Genomic DNA, 14,744 nt, shown 5'->3' with positions numbered 1-14,744 from the left:
ATATGAGTTTTAGCTAATAATACCAGCTTCATAATACACCAATTCATGTGATACATTGATAGTAGGTTAAAGAAGTCCTCGAGACAAAAAGAGTTGGAGAAGGACAGAGTTTTTGCTTTCTCATATAATAAGCTAGCCGCACAAGATAACCAATAAATGCTGTCATTTTAAAGTTAGCAACCTCTGACTTATGCCACATAATTTGCAGCTGTATCAGTTACAAACAGATATTGCATTCCTAAGTCCAACCAACTCAACTATTTGAGCAGAAAGCATCAACACAGATTCACAAACAATACATACAGCAGTACAATATATATTGTAGTAGGAATGTAATACAAAGTGAGTAACCAGCATCAATCTACTCCTTTCATCACTCCAACTATCAATCACTGCAGTACATACATAACTTCCGGATAAGCATTAAGAAGCAAAGAAACTCGCATATCATCAGAAGGCACTGTGTGAAGTTCAACCTACAAGAGAACCATACTCTGCCTTCAGCTCACTCTTGATCTGCAAGCCCTTTGCTTACCAGTTTGCTCCAACAAGAGACGTTCTTCTAGACATAGAACTAATGCATAGTTGATTTAATACAAGGCCTGAAAAAATAAAACCAGATATAGCCGGGATGAAAGATCTATCAGAATGAGTTAACCATAAAATAGATATGTTGATAGAAGATCTTTTGGTGATATTTAGTAAGCATTTAAACAAGTTTAGTAAGGAAAGAGAGGATACCAGGAACAACTGGATGAGACTGTTGATCCCCCTCATACTTTGCTTCATGCAATGTTTCTGAAAGGCTTTAAAAACTTCACCTCTCTCTCATCAATATCTTTGAGAACTGGAATGTCATCTCTTTCGGTGTTTTCAAGATCATTTTTGATATATGGGATGTGTGCAATCTTGGCCCATTCTTTACCTGTCCCCTTCCGGCAATGTTCTTGGAGAAGTTTACACTTTGTGATCGTCAAAATCTGCACAGGTGCCAGTTCCAAGAAATCTGTTAGCACTTGTATGTCACAGCAGGAGTGAATCTCTAAGGAATGAAGAGATGGCATCACTGAAATAGAGTTATCATGCCTCCCCTCCCACACTTTCCACTTTCCGAGAAAAGAAAAACGAAGTTCAATTAATTTTGGGAATGAAATAAATGATGAATTTTCTGCAACATCAGTGTCTATTCCCAAAAAGTCAAGTCCCACATTTTCCACACTTTTCATGAGTGTGGAAAATCATCAGTGCCTAAACCCTAAAGTCAAGTCCCAAATACCCAAAATCAGTGCCTAAACCACTTGATCCTCAAATACATGTATCAGACACCATTACAAACCCCAAACACAAACCTCACATAGAACCAGAAACACAAATTGCAAGGCAAGAATCGAAATAGAGAAATCACCAACCTTGAATGCGTGAAAAGCAGGAATTCCTGGTGCTTGCAGAGCTCTGGCTTGGCTTTCCTCGATCACTGTCTCCCTCCCAACACGACGCCCTCGCTCTGACCTCAAGTCTCTCTGTTGCACTCTCTTGAAGGTTGAAGACGATAAAAATTCAAAGTATAGGTTAAAGTGGAGACGTTCAGGGTTTCCCCCTCTTTTATGTCAGTATCCGCCAAATCTGAGCCGTCCATCACGAAGAGGCTCTGCACCAGATTATGCCACGTGCCCACTATCTCACTAACTATCCGGATTAACCGAGGCGACCACAATCAATAATTACTAGCATTTATATCGAAACGACGGGTATGCTAAAAATACGTGCACCTACACTTCAACCCAACCAGCAGTTGACACTCGACACGACGCTGTCAAACATAACGCTTATCCCTTTCAACCATCAAAATCAAAGCTGTCAAAGGAGAAAGTCTCTGCTAAGCGCAGCACCGTTAGCGGAACTTCTCACTTTTAAAATTTTCAAAGGAGAAAGTCTCCGCTAAGTGAAGCACCGCCAACAGAACTTCTCACTTTCAAAATTTTCCTAGAAAGCTTCCGCTAAGCGCAACATTGCTAGCAGAACTTCTCACTTTCAAAATTTTCCAAGGAGAAAGTATCCGCTAAGCGAAGCACTGCTAGCGAAACTTCTCACTTTCAAAATTTTCTGAGAAAGCCTCCGCTAAGTGAAGCACCGCTAGCGGAACTTCCACTTTCAAAATATTATGAGAAAGCCTCCGCCTAGCTCAACACCGCTACCGGAACTTCTCACTTTCAAATTTTCCAAGGGGAAAGTCTCTGCTAAGCGCAATCCTGCTTGCCGAACTTCTCACTTGCAGAACTTTTGCACGAAAGAAAATCCCTGCCAGCGGAATCTCTCACAAGGCAACACCTCATAATGTCAATGACCGCTACGCGCCATTGCAGTCAAGCTTTTCTCCTCCGGGAAAGAGTAAAGGGAAGTGTCAACAACGTCTACGACGGCCCTGATAAGGTTGTTGACCCCCGACGCTTGGGTATCAAAGACTAGGCTTGCCACTTAACACCCACTACTCTATGTAGCTCCCATCATCAAACAATCATCCAGCCAAATGGAGGCCTCTCTTAGCCGGGGAGTGGGGGACTCCCTAGGGGGCCTTACAGCGGCCCACCCGAAAGGGTATAAAGCCTTTGCTTAGAACAAGTCCATGGTTAACAACGCACTGACGCTAATTATGCTCCGCAAGACTTGCATAAGTAACGCTTCAAACTACTAGGCAACTCCCCAACCAAGATAGCCCTCCTTGACTAGGGACTTGGGGGACTTGTACTTACATGGGCATTTGCCTAGGCATAATTTGGTACAATGAGCCACACTCATACTACCGCCAGTGGCACCAACAACTGTCAAGGGTGTGACCTACGGAAACACCGCCAAACAGGCTATCACCTGAGCTTTGGCTCAGCCTGAGATCACAGTTGACGCACCGCCACGCGTCGCGCCATGATCACCTCGCTGAAGCATCAGAAGCTGGGAACTAAAGCACATCAGTCCCACATCGAAAACAAGGAAGAGATCAATCTATCCCTCACCTATAAAAGTCCACTCCTCTCTCCTCATTAACTACGCATTTATTACTTACCTAACGTTATTCTGTCAACATAAATACATTGACTGACTTAGGCATCGGAGTAGAGAAGACCACCAACCGCGGTCTCCCTCTGACGCCCTTTGTATTTTACTTGACAGGTGACGCTAGCACTACAACTCCTTCAGTAGCGGTCCGAGTTTGGATTAGCGTTAACAAGATTTAGCTACCACTGAATCTTAGACATTAACAGACGGAATCACCTTATTGATGTGGTTTCGGAAGTTCAAGTACCTATATGATCATTTTGAAAGTCCAAATATCATTATGTCTGGTCTGAAAATATTCACACCCCACCTATGATAAAAACCCTTTGTAATAATGGAGCAATAGATGTCTAATTAGTTGACCTATTTCGATGTACCACATCTTCTTGTCTGTCTAAGATAGCAACAAAAGGGTATGTAATTGCTATTTTGCCTTGCAAGGAATGAAATTCACAATCCGGCTTGAGATTGATTAAAAAAAAAAAAAAAAAAAAAGCGAGGCGAGGGGGGCGGCCAAGTGCCTTACACGTGGTTAAGAAACAACCGGGCAGCGAAACAACTAGGCCTTCGAGCCCAAAGACGCATACTTGACAGACCTGAGCTTTGAGCGAGTGATTGAAACAAAGATGAGTAGCGAGGCGAAAGGTGGAAAGGGGTTTAGAGCGAGGATGGAGCACTACTTGTACAGCGGCGACAAGAAGCACGTCATGGCCGGCATCGTTCTTATCAGCGCCGTCTTCGCCGTTCCTTGGTACCTCATGAACCGAGGTCTCATTTCTCCCCTTCTCTCTGTTTCTCTCCTCAATCTTATGTTTAGGTAGAAACGACAGCGTTTTGATTCTTGATGGGATAGGGAAATGAAAGAGAAGGCATTCAATTAGAAAACCTATTCATATGTGAGTGCCAATTTTAGGGTTTAGGGTTTATGTTTCTCCTAAACAAACTTCTAATTAGCCAAACATGTGCTTTTTCGACATCCATCCTATTGCGCACCTCAGTTTGAATTTGATTCTCTGATAATGATGCATTCATATGCTGGTAAACTTCACAATTCACATTGTCTATCAATTCTGTGTTCGCTGTTAACTCGGTCTCCTTCATATTGTCAGTTAGCGATTCGATTGGTATTATGGCTATCTAGCTACTGAAGTAACATTAGGGCCCAATTGGATGGACTGGTTCCAATTCTGGGAATTAAGGTTGCATTATAAGTTAAATTGCGGGGTTTCGCTATTGCAATCAGTGTATGTCAAGGTTTGAGTTAGAAGACAAATACAATGAATTTTAAATGAGTCCTTGCATATGGTTATTTCAAATCCATGTCATGTATTGCATTTAGTCATATCAAATACATTCTAATGGTTTTCTCCCAAAAATGTGATCAGGGTAAATCCTTGTTTTGGAATATTGATATCACTACATCCTAATGGAGTTTTAAACCCTTTCCTTTGACTACAGGAAAGTAGTATTGTTTTTATTTGTGTAAAAGTATGCAACATAGTAAATCTTTCTCTTTATGATCGTATATATAATTCAAAATGATGATGTATCTAGGCTCATGATATGCAAGTTGTCATAAAATGTTTTGGGAAACATGTATTTTCAGTAGCAATTTGTTATTCTCTGTTGTTGCAAACGGAAAATGGGGAGAAGCCAGCAACTTCTGTACTGTTGTTTTCCACATGATGAACTGGTTTTGATTATATTGTAGGGAAATAGATGTTCCTGTTTCCATGGAAGGCCCTGATTGGATATTATGATTTATGATTGTTCCTTGTATGAGTTCATACTCCACCATCAGACTTTTGGTTTAGTTACCTGCTATCTGTGTTAGTTATTTATGGGATTTTGCAGCTGCAATTTATCTGCTGAAATCCTAAATCTATTACAAATGTGTTCTGTAGGGGCAAAGCATCAATCCCATCAAGATTACTTGGAAAAGGCTGATAAAGCAAGGAGCCAAAGACTGTCATCAAGTGGTGCATCTTCGGCTAAATGATGTGAACGTATCTGTTAGTGTGTAAACTTTCCTCTTGAGTTTTCTGGGTTGGAATATGCAAGAGGTCTTTGTTTTTTTGGCACAGTGGTTTCCCTTCACTCTCCTGAGAAGAGGGGCTCCTTATGAACCTTATGGACTACTTTTTCTTTGTTTCTGTCCTTTTTGATATAATTTTAATGAGGAATACATTTCAATAACCAGCTAAAAGCAAACATCGTTCGTTATCATATTCGGCTGCTGTAGAAGTTACTTTGGTTAAATTTCATGAATGTTCAGGTAGTCTAGCCCTTCCTTACCTTGGCAAACTGTAACTATTTGGTTTTTTCTATTCATGCGAGCGAGTGGTAGTAAAAACAATAAGCTAGACAATTCCATTCTCCCTAAACCAAATATTCATCGCGGCATATAAAAAGAAACCAACTCCAGATTACAGTTTAAAATAATAGTCAAAATGACCAAGATGGGGATAATGTAGCTTGCTTGTGCTAAGAGTTGTTTCCATCTTAAAGTATCCTACTTATTCTCGAGTTTCCGATATCAACTTAAAATAATGAAGCACTGCTCAGAGTGTCCAAGAGCCCAAGAACAAAGACCGGGAAGAAAATCCTATATTTTATGTGACCATTTACAGGATTTGATGGAATCTCTCAGTTGCTTTTGGTATCAAAATGTAATAATTGATCCAACCAGCCAACTTTGCGCTTAACCTAGAAGGTAGAATGAGAATAGTAATCATTTCATTTTCTTCTAATTTCAATGCCTCAATGAAGTTTCATTTTACGTCTCTATAGTGGCATGAGTCTTCTATACTTGAAGAACCACACAAATGCAGAAAATATACAGATGCCAGTTACTCCTGTGATTACAAGTACCCACTTAAACGCGGCAGGGTCATCAAACAATGCGATTTCAAAGTTCATGCCAAAGATTCCTGCTACAACTCCGAATATCGCAACCACAAAAGTTGCAGTTGTCAGTAGCAGTTCAAATTGAATCAGCTGATTACGGACATTGTCCTGAAAGCAAAAACTTTTCAACGTTAGTTCTGCATTTCCCTAATATACATAGATCAAAGAAGTTGAAATTTACTTCTACATCTGAGGCAGCACAGTAAACCAACTAAGAACAGTTTTACGGTTGCTGAATAATTTTGAGAATTTAACCCTCAATTATCCTGAAATGATTTCCTCCAGATGGAATTAATATAGCAATACTCCTACTCACAGTTTTACCCAGACATGTTTTTTTCACCTTTATCTTCTATTTTCAGTTGCTACCACATCAGGAATTAGTTAAAAAAACACAATACTTAATAAGGAGGCAAAGAAATTAACAAGGCACATACCAGCTGAATGTTAATGAAATCTTCTGTATCATCAATGTATTCTTTCAACTGAAACATGCGAGAGAGATAACATAAGATTCTACCCCACTCCTCAAGTCATTGCTACATATAGTGATGTCAAAGTTCAATAGAAAAGGTGGTATACATACCGAAGTCAGCTTATTCAGGGTGCTATCAATGACAACAAAGTATGCTTCCAGCAGCATCTCAAGCTCTTCTATACTCTCTGTAGCACTTTCTGAACTTCTCATGCTTTCATGTCGACTCCTTGCAATACTCAAGCTTTTCTCAAGTTTTCGACCATCGGGAGGTGAAGATACAGGGGAAACAGGAGCAGAAAGAGATATACCATCATTAGATCTATACCCCATCACAGATTGTTCACCATAAAATGATGCCTCCATACGACTTTTCTTCTCAGTGAGATACATCTCAGCCATATCTCCATCATCATCCATGAGCTGCTCTATTTCATCCCGAACCTAAACAGATGTGCAGTGGTTAAAGTATACTTTGGTCCCATTTGGAATTTCAAGAAGAATGCAGCTAACTAAGTGAGATAAATATGCCACAGCCATACCTTCTGAACTCTTCGGGTCAGGGCAAGAAGTCTGCTTTTCAATCTTCGAGCACGTTCCAAGTTCAGTGTACTGATTTTTGACGTAAGCTCATCAAGTAATGGATAAGCTTCAATTTCCAGTTCAGCTGCCTTCAAAATATCAGATTAACCAGTGAGTTACTAACTTACAGAGTGTTTAACCAACATGAAACTATTTAAGTTCAAACTACCAATCATGTCCCAAGTTTCTAAAGAGCATTATTGGTCTTATTGGAAATATATAATAAGGAATGCGCATCACTTTTGAAAGACACAAGATTTTACCATTGTTATAAGATCATACAACCATACAAGACATAGGACATAATATCCATTGGAAACCAAAACTAGCAGATAACATCCGTTTTAAGTATAAGGATAATATTATAATATATCCCTCCTAAACTACAACAGGCCTCCGATACAGGAAGAGGAGGGGATGCAAGTAGAAGTTGGGATTTCCTTAACTCAAGGAGATTGAAACCCACAAGGAAGACCAAAAATTATGCATCTTAGGCACAAAGCCTCCAACCCCCGCCTCTATCCCTTCCCCCAATGTCAAAACTCCTATCTCTCTATCCACAGTACCAAAAACACGACTGTAACTATTACCACTGATTTGAAAGCCTACTTCATTTATTAAACTATGTGCATGTTCAAGCTATGTATGCGGAAGTCGTAGAATGTATGTTTCACTATTACCACTGAAACCCAAATCAATATGTTGATTTTCATGCGGGCCAATGCTATGCGGAAGTTGACATATCCACCGGTAAACAATTCAGGGTACACGCATACCATTCTCTTCAAATTTGGAAAAAAAAAAATGCATAGTGTGCAGACAATCTCTCTTTTGATTAAAGAGAAACTGCACCGACCAAGCCTTCACTGTCGCTTGCCAACATGCCAAAACCAGAAAAAGGTTCTGAACATTTAATTCAATGATTCACACAACCATATATACCAATTTATCTGAAACTAATCATCAAAACTGGAAAGCTAAAACCTGAACAGTAATTGCAAAGCTACAAATAACAAGCACATATCATGATTCATGAGTGCTATCCCATCCTGTACTTGATAACTACAAAGATATACACGTGTTTTAAATAGAAAGTCCAATATCACAGCAAAACTATGTTCTTTTCAATTCAAAAACAATTCAGCCATAGGATCAATTAGAAACAAATGCAGTGTAGAAAAAATGAGAACACAACAAAATAAATGGCAATTTAATGCTAATTGAGCAAGGTGTCAATGAATACTAAGTATTGAGCAGATAACAATCCCTCTGGGCGGTCGCCTAGGCGCTAGAAGGTGACCAGCAGCCTCAACTAGTCTAGGCGGCGCCTAGGCATGCTGGGTTTAAAGAAAATATTAAATTTTTTTTTTTTTTGGATCAAATACTTAAAAACTAATTTTTGCTTTTGTAAGTACTCATTGTATACTTAACATTTTCCCCATGTTTTCAATCAATTATTGCTAACGGTAGTTTTTTGTATGAATTAGAAACTTATTTATATGTTATATGATTAAATTAGAATTAAAATAATATCCGCCTATGCACCCGCCTAATTTCCACCTTAGCAATAAGGCGCTAGCCCTTTCACTACTGCCTGCCTACCACCTAGTGACTTTTAGAACACTGAAATATATAAACAGTCATCACCACACATCTAATAATGATAAGAGATAGAGAACCTAAATTAGTGTACTCTTCCACACACCTGAGAATCAAGGAATGTACAGGCAGCCTCCAGAGCAACTTCTAAAGCCCTAAATTCAAAGGGCAAATAGTCAGGAGATGTGCTCCCAAACACATTATCAAAATTTCTACCTCCCCTCCTCCTGCTCATGTCAGAACCATCAGACTGCCAAACATCACCTACACCATTTGTTGTCAACCTTTTCTGTAGCTCCACCACATACTGCAATACATAGTTATCAAGGGAATTCAAAAGCAGAACCTCATCAGCCGTGATAATACAACGAATCTGCTCTAGATTTACTACAATAGCCTTCTCTCTGCCAAGGATAGTTGAGGGGTACACAAATAGAGGATCAAGCAGGCGCAAATCACGGGCAGGTAGATCACAACGTCGCATCATGGTGAACTTGTCAACCTCAATAATCTGAGAATTCCCAGACGTATCAACACGAATCCAGGACCGAAGGCCCTGTCCCCGCTTCTTCAGCCCCAGAACATCCACACCGTGAAAAGGTTGCCTTCCAAAAGCCGATGTCCGATAAGATGATTCCCGAAGGTTTATAGCAGATGCAGGTTTTGGAACTTTCGGCGGAAGCAGCCGCTCCTTGAGGTCATCCATCTTCTATGAGCTCCAAAATGCTGCAACACATACAAATGTTATTCTCAAACACCTCCTACAATAACACTACTCTTTTTATGCATTAGGATAGTAATCTATTTCGTAGCGAATGTGTGCTGAATATGATGAACTACATACTGAAATATGACATATAATTCATGAGAACTCACAAAAACATAAAAATAAACGACGCCGCTTAAAGAATCCATCCTAAAGCATAAGCTATTAGGTGGAGAAACACAAGAACCCAAACAATGCGAGACGAATGCGAAAAACTCCTCTACTTCTACCTATCAATTAAGTGGAGATACAGATGTGCTTAGCAGACACTTGCCCCAACCAATGTAGGACTAGCACTCAACCTGTCAAAGCAAAAATTCCACAACGCAGTCCGAAACGCAATCATAAGTTGCAAAATTCACATAAAAATCGAAGCATTCAACTCAAAGAATTACATCTACGGCGGCTGAATTCCAGTTTTGCAGACCGTAAATACATACAAGACGAAGAGGAATTACCTGAAAAATGAGAAACAACACCAGAGTCGCGCTCACGAAGAGGAATTGAAATTGAAGGATTACAAAAGAAAAAGAATCGAGAATCAATTTCGTGGGGGATAAGAAGCCCTAAAAATTCAGAATCAGAGAGCGAGAGAGAATTTTGAGGTGCCCAACTGAGAGAGCTGGTGATTGAAACTTCAGAATCAGGTGGTTTGTTTGTTAGAGGAACCAAAGAATCGAATCATATGGAAAAAGGAAAATTCAGGTTCCGAAAAGCTAATCATTTCTTTATTTTCATATATACTTATTAAAAATTGATATTCTTGATTTTGTACACCGATTTGTTTGCTTGTGTCATAGGAATGAGTCGCTTAGGATGGGTCGTACAATACACGTCTGCACCTACACTCATGGGTCAAGTGGACCTGAACTCAGGTTTACTTTATTAGCATCAACAGGTCCAGCTCATTCTATTACTACTTTCGTTTTCTCAAATTTTTTTTTTTTAAATGTGGTTTCTATTTAAACCTCTCGATTTATTATTTAGATATTCTTTTACTTTTTTCTTTCCTAAATGGATGTTTTATCCTTCACCAAATTGCACATTCTCTTCTTCTTCTTCTTTTTTTCCCTTTCTTTCTTCTAGATTTTGTTAGCATCTATGGCAAATACTTATCTTTCTTCTCATTTATTCTTGTATAGATAACAAAATCTAGTGCTAGTAGTTATTCGAAACCAAGGGTTTCGTGATTGTTAACTGCGGCTGCTTTTTGGCTTCTCGTTGTCAAGTAGAACATGATCTCCGATCTCGTAGTCTAGCTTGTACTTCTAGAGTCGCGGATTTGTTCTTGGTGAACTAATGGAAGTTTTGTCTTCTTCAGTTTGGTGGTGACGGATTCGTCTATGAGTGGTTAGAGGCTGCGGTGGTTTGGGATCTTGGGAATCAAGTGTTGTGGTGATTTGGGCTGGTTTAATTGACTATTGCGGTTGATTCGTCAACACACTTCCTTCACTTTGGTAGCTTTCCCAACAACAGTGTCGTAGGGGTTAAATTGGGTTCCAAATTATACAAAAAATGAAGGACTTCAAATATTGACTTTGGAGGTTTTAATAGAACCACATTTTTCTAAATTTTCTCTAAAAAAAAAAAAACAACGACAACAAAGAAAGAAATTCTAAATTTTCATTTTTCTATTGGAACCTCCAAATTTACTCACTTGACCTCTATGCTTTTTACACCTCCTATCAAATTTTCAAATACTAAATATACTCATTAAACCTCACTAAAGTTCCTCAAATAACCTCACTCATATAATTAATTTACAAAAAAACTAAGATCTTTATAATAAAAAAACTTAGTCATTTCAATGATTTAATTACTCTATAAATTTTAATTACATCTCCATTCCTTAATCAGATAATATAAATCTCTTATCCAATAAAAAAAAAATAAACACAAGGTATTGAGATTTAAAAATTAATAAAAATAAAATAACATGAACTATTATGTGATTTTTTTTATTTACTTTTTCTTTTTTAGCTGTTAAAAAAAACAAGATTAATCATTTTTTCTTAATGTTTCTCTATTTTCTGTACCTCCTGATTAATTATTTAAATATTTTTTTATTTATTTTTATTTGCTAGCTCTTTTTTTTTCTTCTTCTTTTTACAAATATAATAGATAGATTTAGATTTAGGGCATAATAAAATTTCTTTTGTTCTCCCTGACCAATATGCGTTCAATATGCATATCATGCATTTTTATCTTAATCATAGTTTTATTTCTTAATATATATATATATATATATATATATATGAATGATTTAATGAGTACGTAGTGAAATTGGAAAATGAAAATAGATAGGGAAAATAATAAAGAATGCAATCTAATATTATTGAATTAGAAAGTCTAGAGAAAATAAATATAACAATTTTTTAATTTAGTATAATTATTGTCCCTAATAGTCATTTTATAGTAGGTTATATATGTCATTTAATAATTCATAACAGAGTGAGGTTAAGTGAGCAGATTTGGAGGTCCCAATAGAAACTCTCTTTCATCTAACTCAAAATTTATCTAGGCCAATAGTCATGTTACACGCTAAACACAGGAAGTGATCAATAAATAAATAATCACATAATTTTCAATACGTATCCATTTTTAAGAAAGAGTAGTGCTACATATCACAAAATTACCTATCAAAATTTATTTCCAACATGAAATTTGTTATGGTATATATTTAATCTAATAAATTCCCCAATTTCTATACATTGATTAAAAAATTATAAGATAATTCTTGTTCGTGGCCATTTGCCTCATCTAATTTCCATAGGAGTTCAATCATGATCTCCATCTAATCCCTTAACCCAGCCTGAATCTTCTTGCGTTGGAGAATCTCAAAAATATGTGTATATATTCCCACAACCTACCAAATCTTTCAACAAATCTACCACAATTCACAGAACTTTAGGTAATCAATACCCATAGAAATCCATAAATCTTTCAAGAAAGCTCAATCAATCAAGAAACTATCCTCCAATTCATTCTAGTATGCACACTTTACCCCACTAATGGAGATAGGGTGACCCTAGCTTACCAAGGAACAATATGGAATATTGTTCTACATAAGATCAAGTAATGATTGGTACGCTATAAAACCGAAATCATGAAACTTGTTTAGAAATTCAATTGTTATCAATATAACCGAAAGAAAAATTATGAGGCCTAAATTTTGTAAAAATAAAAATCATGATCAAATAGATTTGCTCACCTAAGAGATAGCAAAATGGTGAGGGAAAATAAAAAAATCCTATTATGATTTATGACATTCATTATATTTGCAAGAAAAAAAAAGCTAGCTGTTAAAAAAAAAACTAAAAAAATATTTAAATAATTAATCATGAGGTCAAAAAATAGACAAAAAAAAAATAAACATTAAAAAAATGATTTCTTCATTTTTTTTTTGCACAACTAAAATAGAAAAAAAAAGTTAAAAAAAAAACACAGAATAGTTCATGTTATTTTCTTATTTATTAGAAATTAATTTTTGAAACTCAATACCTTGTGTTTGATTTTTTTTTTATTGGAAAAGAGATTTATGCATGTTGTCTGATTAAGAAATGTATATGTAGTTAAGATTTATAGAGTAATTAAATCATTGAAATGACTAAATTTTTTATTTTAAAGATAATAATTTGTTTGTAAATTATATGAGTGAGGTTATTTGAGGAACTTTAGTGAGTAAATTTAGTATTTGAAAATTTGATAAGAGATGTAAAAAGCATAGAGATCAAGTGAGTAAATTTGGAGGTTCCAATAGAAAAACTCTTATAATATTGTTTAACTGTCAAATTACAGTTTTATAAGAAAGTGACTGGCATACATAAGAGTTCAATATACATAACGATCGCCTAACAATTGTATTTCATTTTAAGTCGAGTTCAATAATGTACATACAAACTATATATAAAGAGACTAAATGTTATTATATTTGAGGAATCTGACGGCTAAAAATAAATGCATAGTTTTAAGTTGTTATAATTTTTGTTTTTATATTTAATACATGTGGTTTAGATGCATTTGTCCCTCACAGTCCCTTAAAACTGTCCCTTAGGTGAGCAAATCTAGCGTTCAACATATATATCATATATTTTTATGTCACATGATCTTAGTTATATTTTTGATTCTTAATAAATATATATGAATGATTTAATGAGTATGTAGTGAAATTGGAAAATGAAAATATATAAGGAAAATAGTAAATAATACAATCTAATATTATTGAATCGGAAAGTCTACATAAAATAAATTGAATATTGTTCAAGTAAATCCAGAATATGTGTCTGACCCAAACTCTAGGTTACTTAACCTAGTTATAATAGGGTTAGGAGTTAGAGATATTCTCAGAGATATTCACAGATATCCGATTAATTGTACGATTAACTTCCCTTGTACAGCTCTGATTCTATGTCTTGTAATCCTCTATATAAAGAGGGCCCTATTATCAATGAAAGCACGACTCAATTCTCTCCCAATTTCAATTTTCCTTAAACACGTTATCAGCACGAGCCCTAACCCTAGTTTCTAGTAGCCAAAAACCCAAAAATCCTTTTTTCCCGTTTGCTGCTGCCATTCGTTGTGCACCTCTCCCACTCGCCCGTACGCCTACTCTTGCTGTAAGCCTCTGCCGCTACTCACATGCCCTTGCAACACCGCATCCACCTAGCACCGACTTCAACCAAGATTGCAAACCAGTTGCAATCCTAGCTTAGGATCGATAGCATATCTCTATAGCCCAACGTACCAAGCCAGCAACACACCGCTCCTGCCAGGTACGCCCACCTCCCCTGCCCAGTGCGCAACCTGCCAGCAGCAGCCCCTCGCACCTTTCGTCTGTCAGTTTCAGTAGCTAAGATTGATAGCAGTCTGCAATCCTATAACAAGGATCGAAACCACGCTCCAATCCTACAAATCGGTTCGCTGACACTAGGACTGAAGTTTGTCTACAATCCTACAAGTTTGTTCGCCTAGGACTAAAGCTCGTCTGCAATCCTACAAGTCTATTCGCCTAGGACTGAAGCTCGTCTACAATCCTACAACGAGGATCAAATACTCTCTGCAATCCTAAGAGGTACGTTTTACTAAGGGTTCCCGTTTTTGAAGTTTTTATTATTTTTCTCTTCTTTTTCTTGGGGATTTGTGTGATGCCCCGAAAATTCGCATTTATTTTTCGAGGATTTTCCGGAATCTAATTTATGGTTATTGGACGGTTTCGTGACTTGTGGATGGAGCGGAAGTGTTTCGGACGAATTTCTATTCAGAAAGTATGACTTCAGAAGGAGGGCTCAAGGTTGACTTTTTATACGTTGGGATTCTCTAAAAACTTTCTTCACGAAAGTTGTAAAGCGCTTCGACATGAGTTCA

General features: G+C 37.1%; 2 protein-coding genes and 1 long non-coding RNA gene across 4 annotated transcripts; 1 reads left to right on the top strand and 2 right to left on the bottom strand.

Moving 5' to 3' along the window:
- Window positions 1–330: 330 nt before the first annotated feature.
- On the bottom strand, window positions 331–1,539 carry LOC121051471. The gene is made up of 3 exons (XR_005805799.1): window positions 1,410–1,539; window positions 742–980; window positions 331–602 (listed from the first exon to the last, which is right to left on the bottom strand). It is a non-coding gene; the product is annotated as an uncharacterized LOC121051471 (long non-coding RNA).
- Window positions 1,540–3,613: 2,074 nt separating this feature from the next.
- On the top strand, window positions 3,614–5,279 carry LOC112189577. Its single transcript, XM_024328924.2, has 2 exons — window positions 3,614–3,819; window positions 4,956–5,279. Exons 1-2 carry the CDS (start codon window positions 3,678–3,680, stop codon window positions 5,048–5,050), a joined length of 237 nt encoding a protein of 78 aa, XP_024184692.1. The 5' UTR covers window positions 3,614–3,677; the 3' UTR covers window positions 5,051–5,279.
- Window positions 5,280–5,745: 466 nt separating this feature from the next.
- Window positions 5,746–10,160, bottom strand: LOC112189938 (magnesium transporter MRS2-1). 2 transcript variants are annotated; one of them, XM_024329336.2, is made up of 7 exons: window positions 9,839–10,159; window positions 9,611–9,682; window positions 8,721–9,340; window positions 6,976–7,104; window positions 6,545–6,877; window positions 6,396–6,443; window positions 5,746–6,066 (listed from the first exon to the last, which is right to left on the bottom strand). In XM_024329336.2, exons 3-7 carry the CDS (start codon window positions 9,318–9,320, stop codon window positions 5,836–5,838), a joined length of 1,341 nt encoding a protein of 446 aa, XP_024185104.1. In that variant the 5' UTR covers window positions 9,321–9,340; window positions 9,611–9,682; window positions 9,839–10,159; the 3' UTR covers window positions 5,746–5,835. The 2 variants fall into 2 exon arrangements, with proteins under 2 accessions (XP_024185104.1, XP_024185106.1); XM_024329338.2 differs by lacking the exon at window positions 9,611–9,682 and having other exon boundaries at window positions 9,839–10,160.
- Window positions 10,161–14,744: the final 4,584 nt, after the last annotated feature.

Source organism: Rosa chinensis, chromosome 2 (assembly GCF_002994745.2).
Source record: "Rosa chinensis cultivar Old Blush chromosome 2, RchiOBHm-V2, whole genome shotgun sequence".
In the NCBI taxonomy this organism is placed as follows: domain Eukaryota; kingdom Viridiplantae; phylum Streptophyta; class Magnoliopsida; order Rosales; family Rosaceae; genus Rosa; species Rosa chinensis.
The sequence above is the reverse complement of the archived record's forward strand: the minus strand, read 5'-3'. Positions and strand labels throughout refer to the sequence as shown.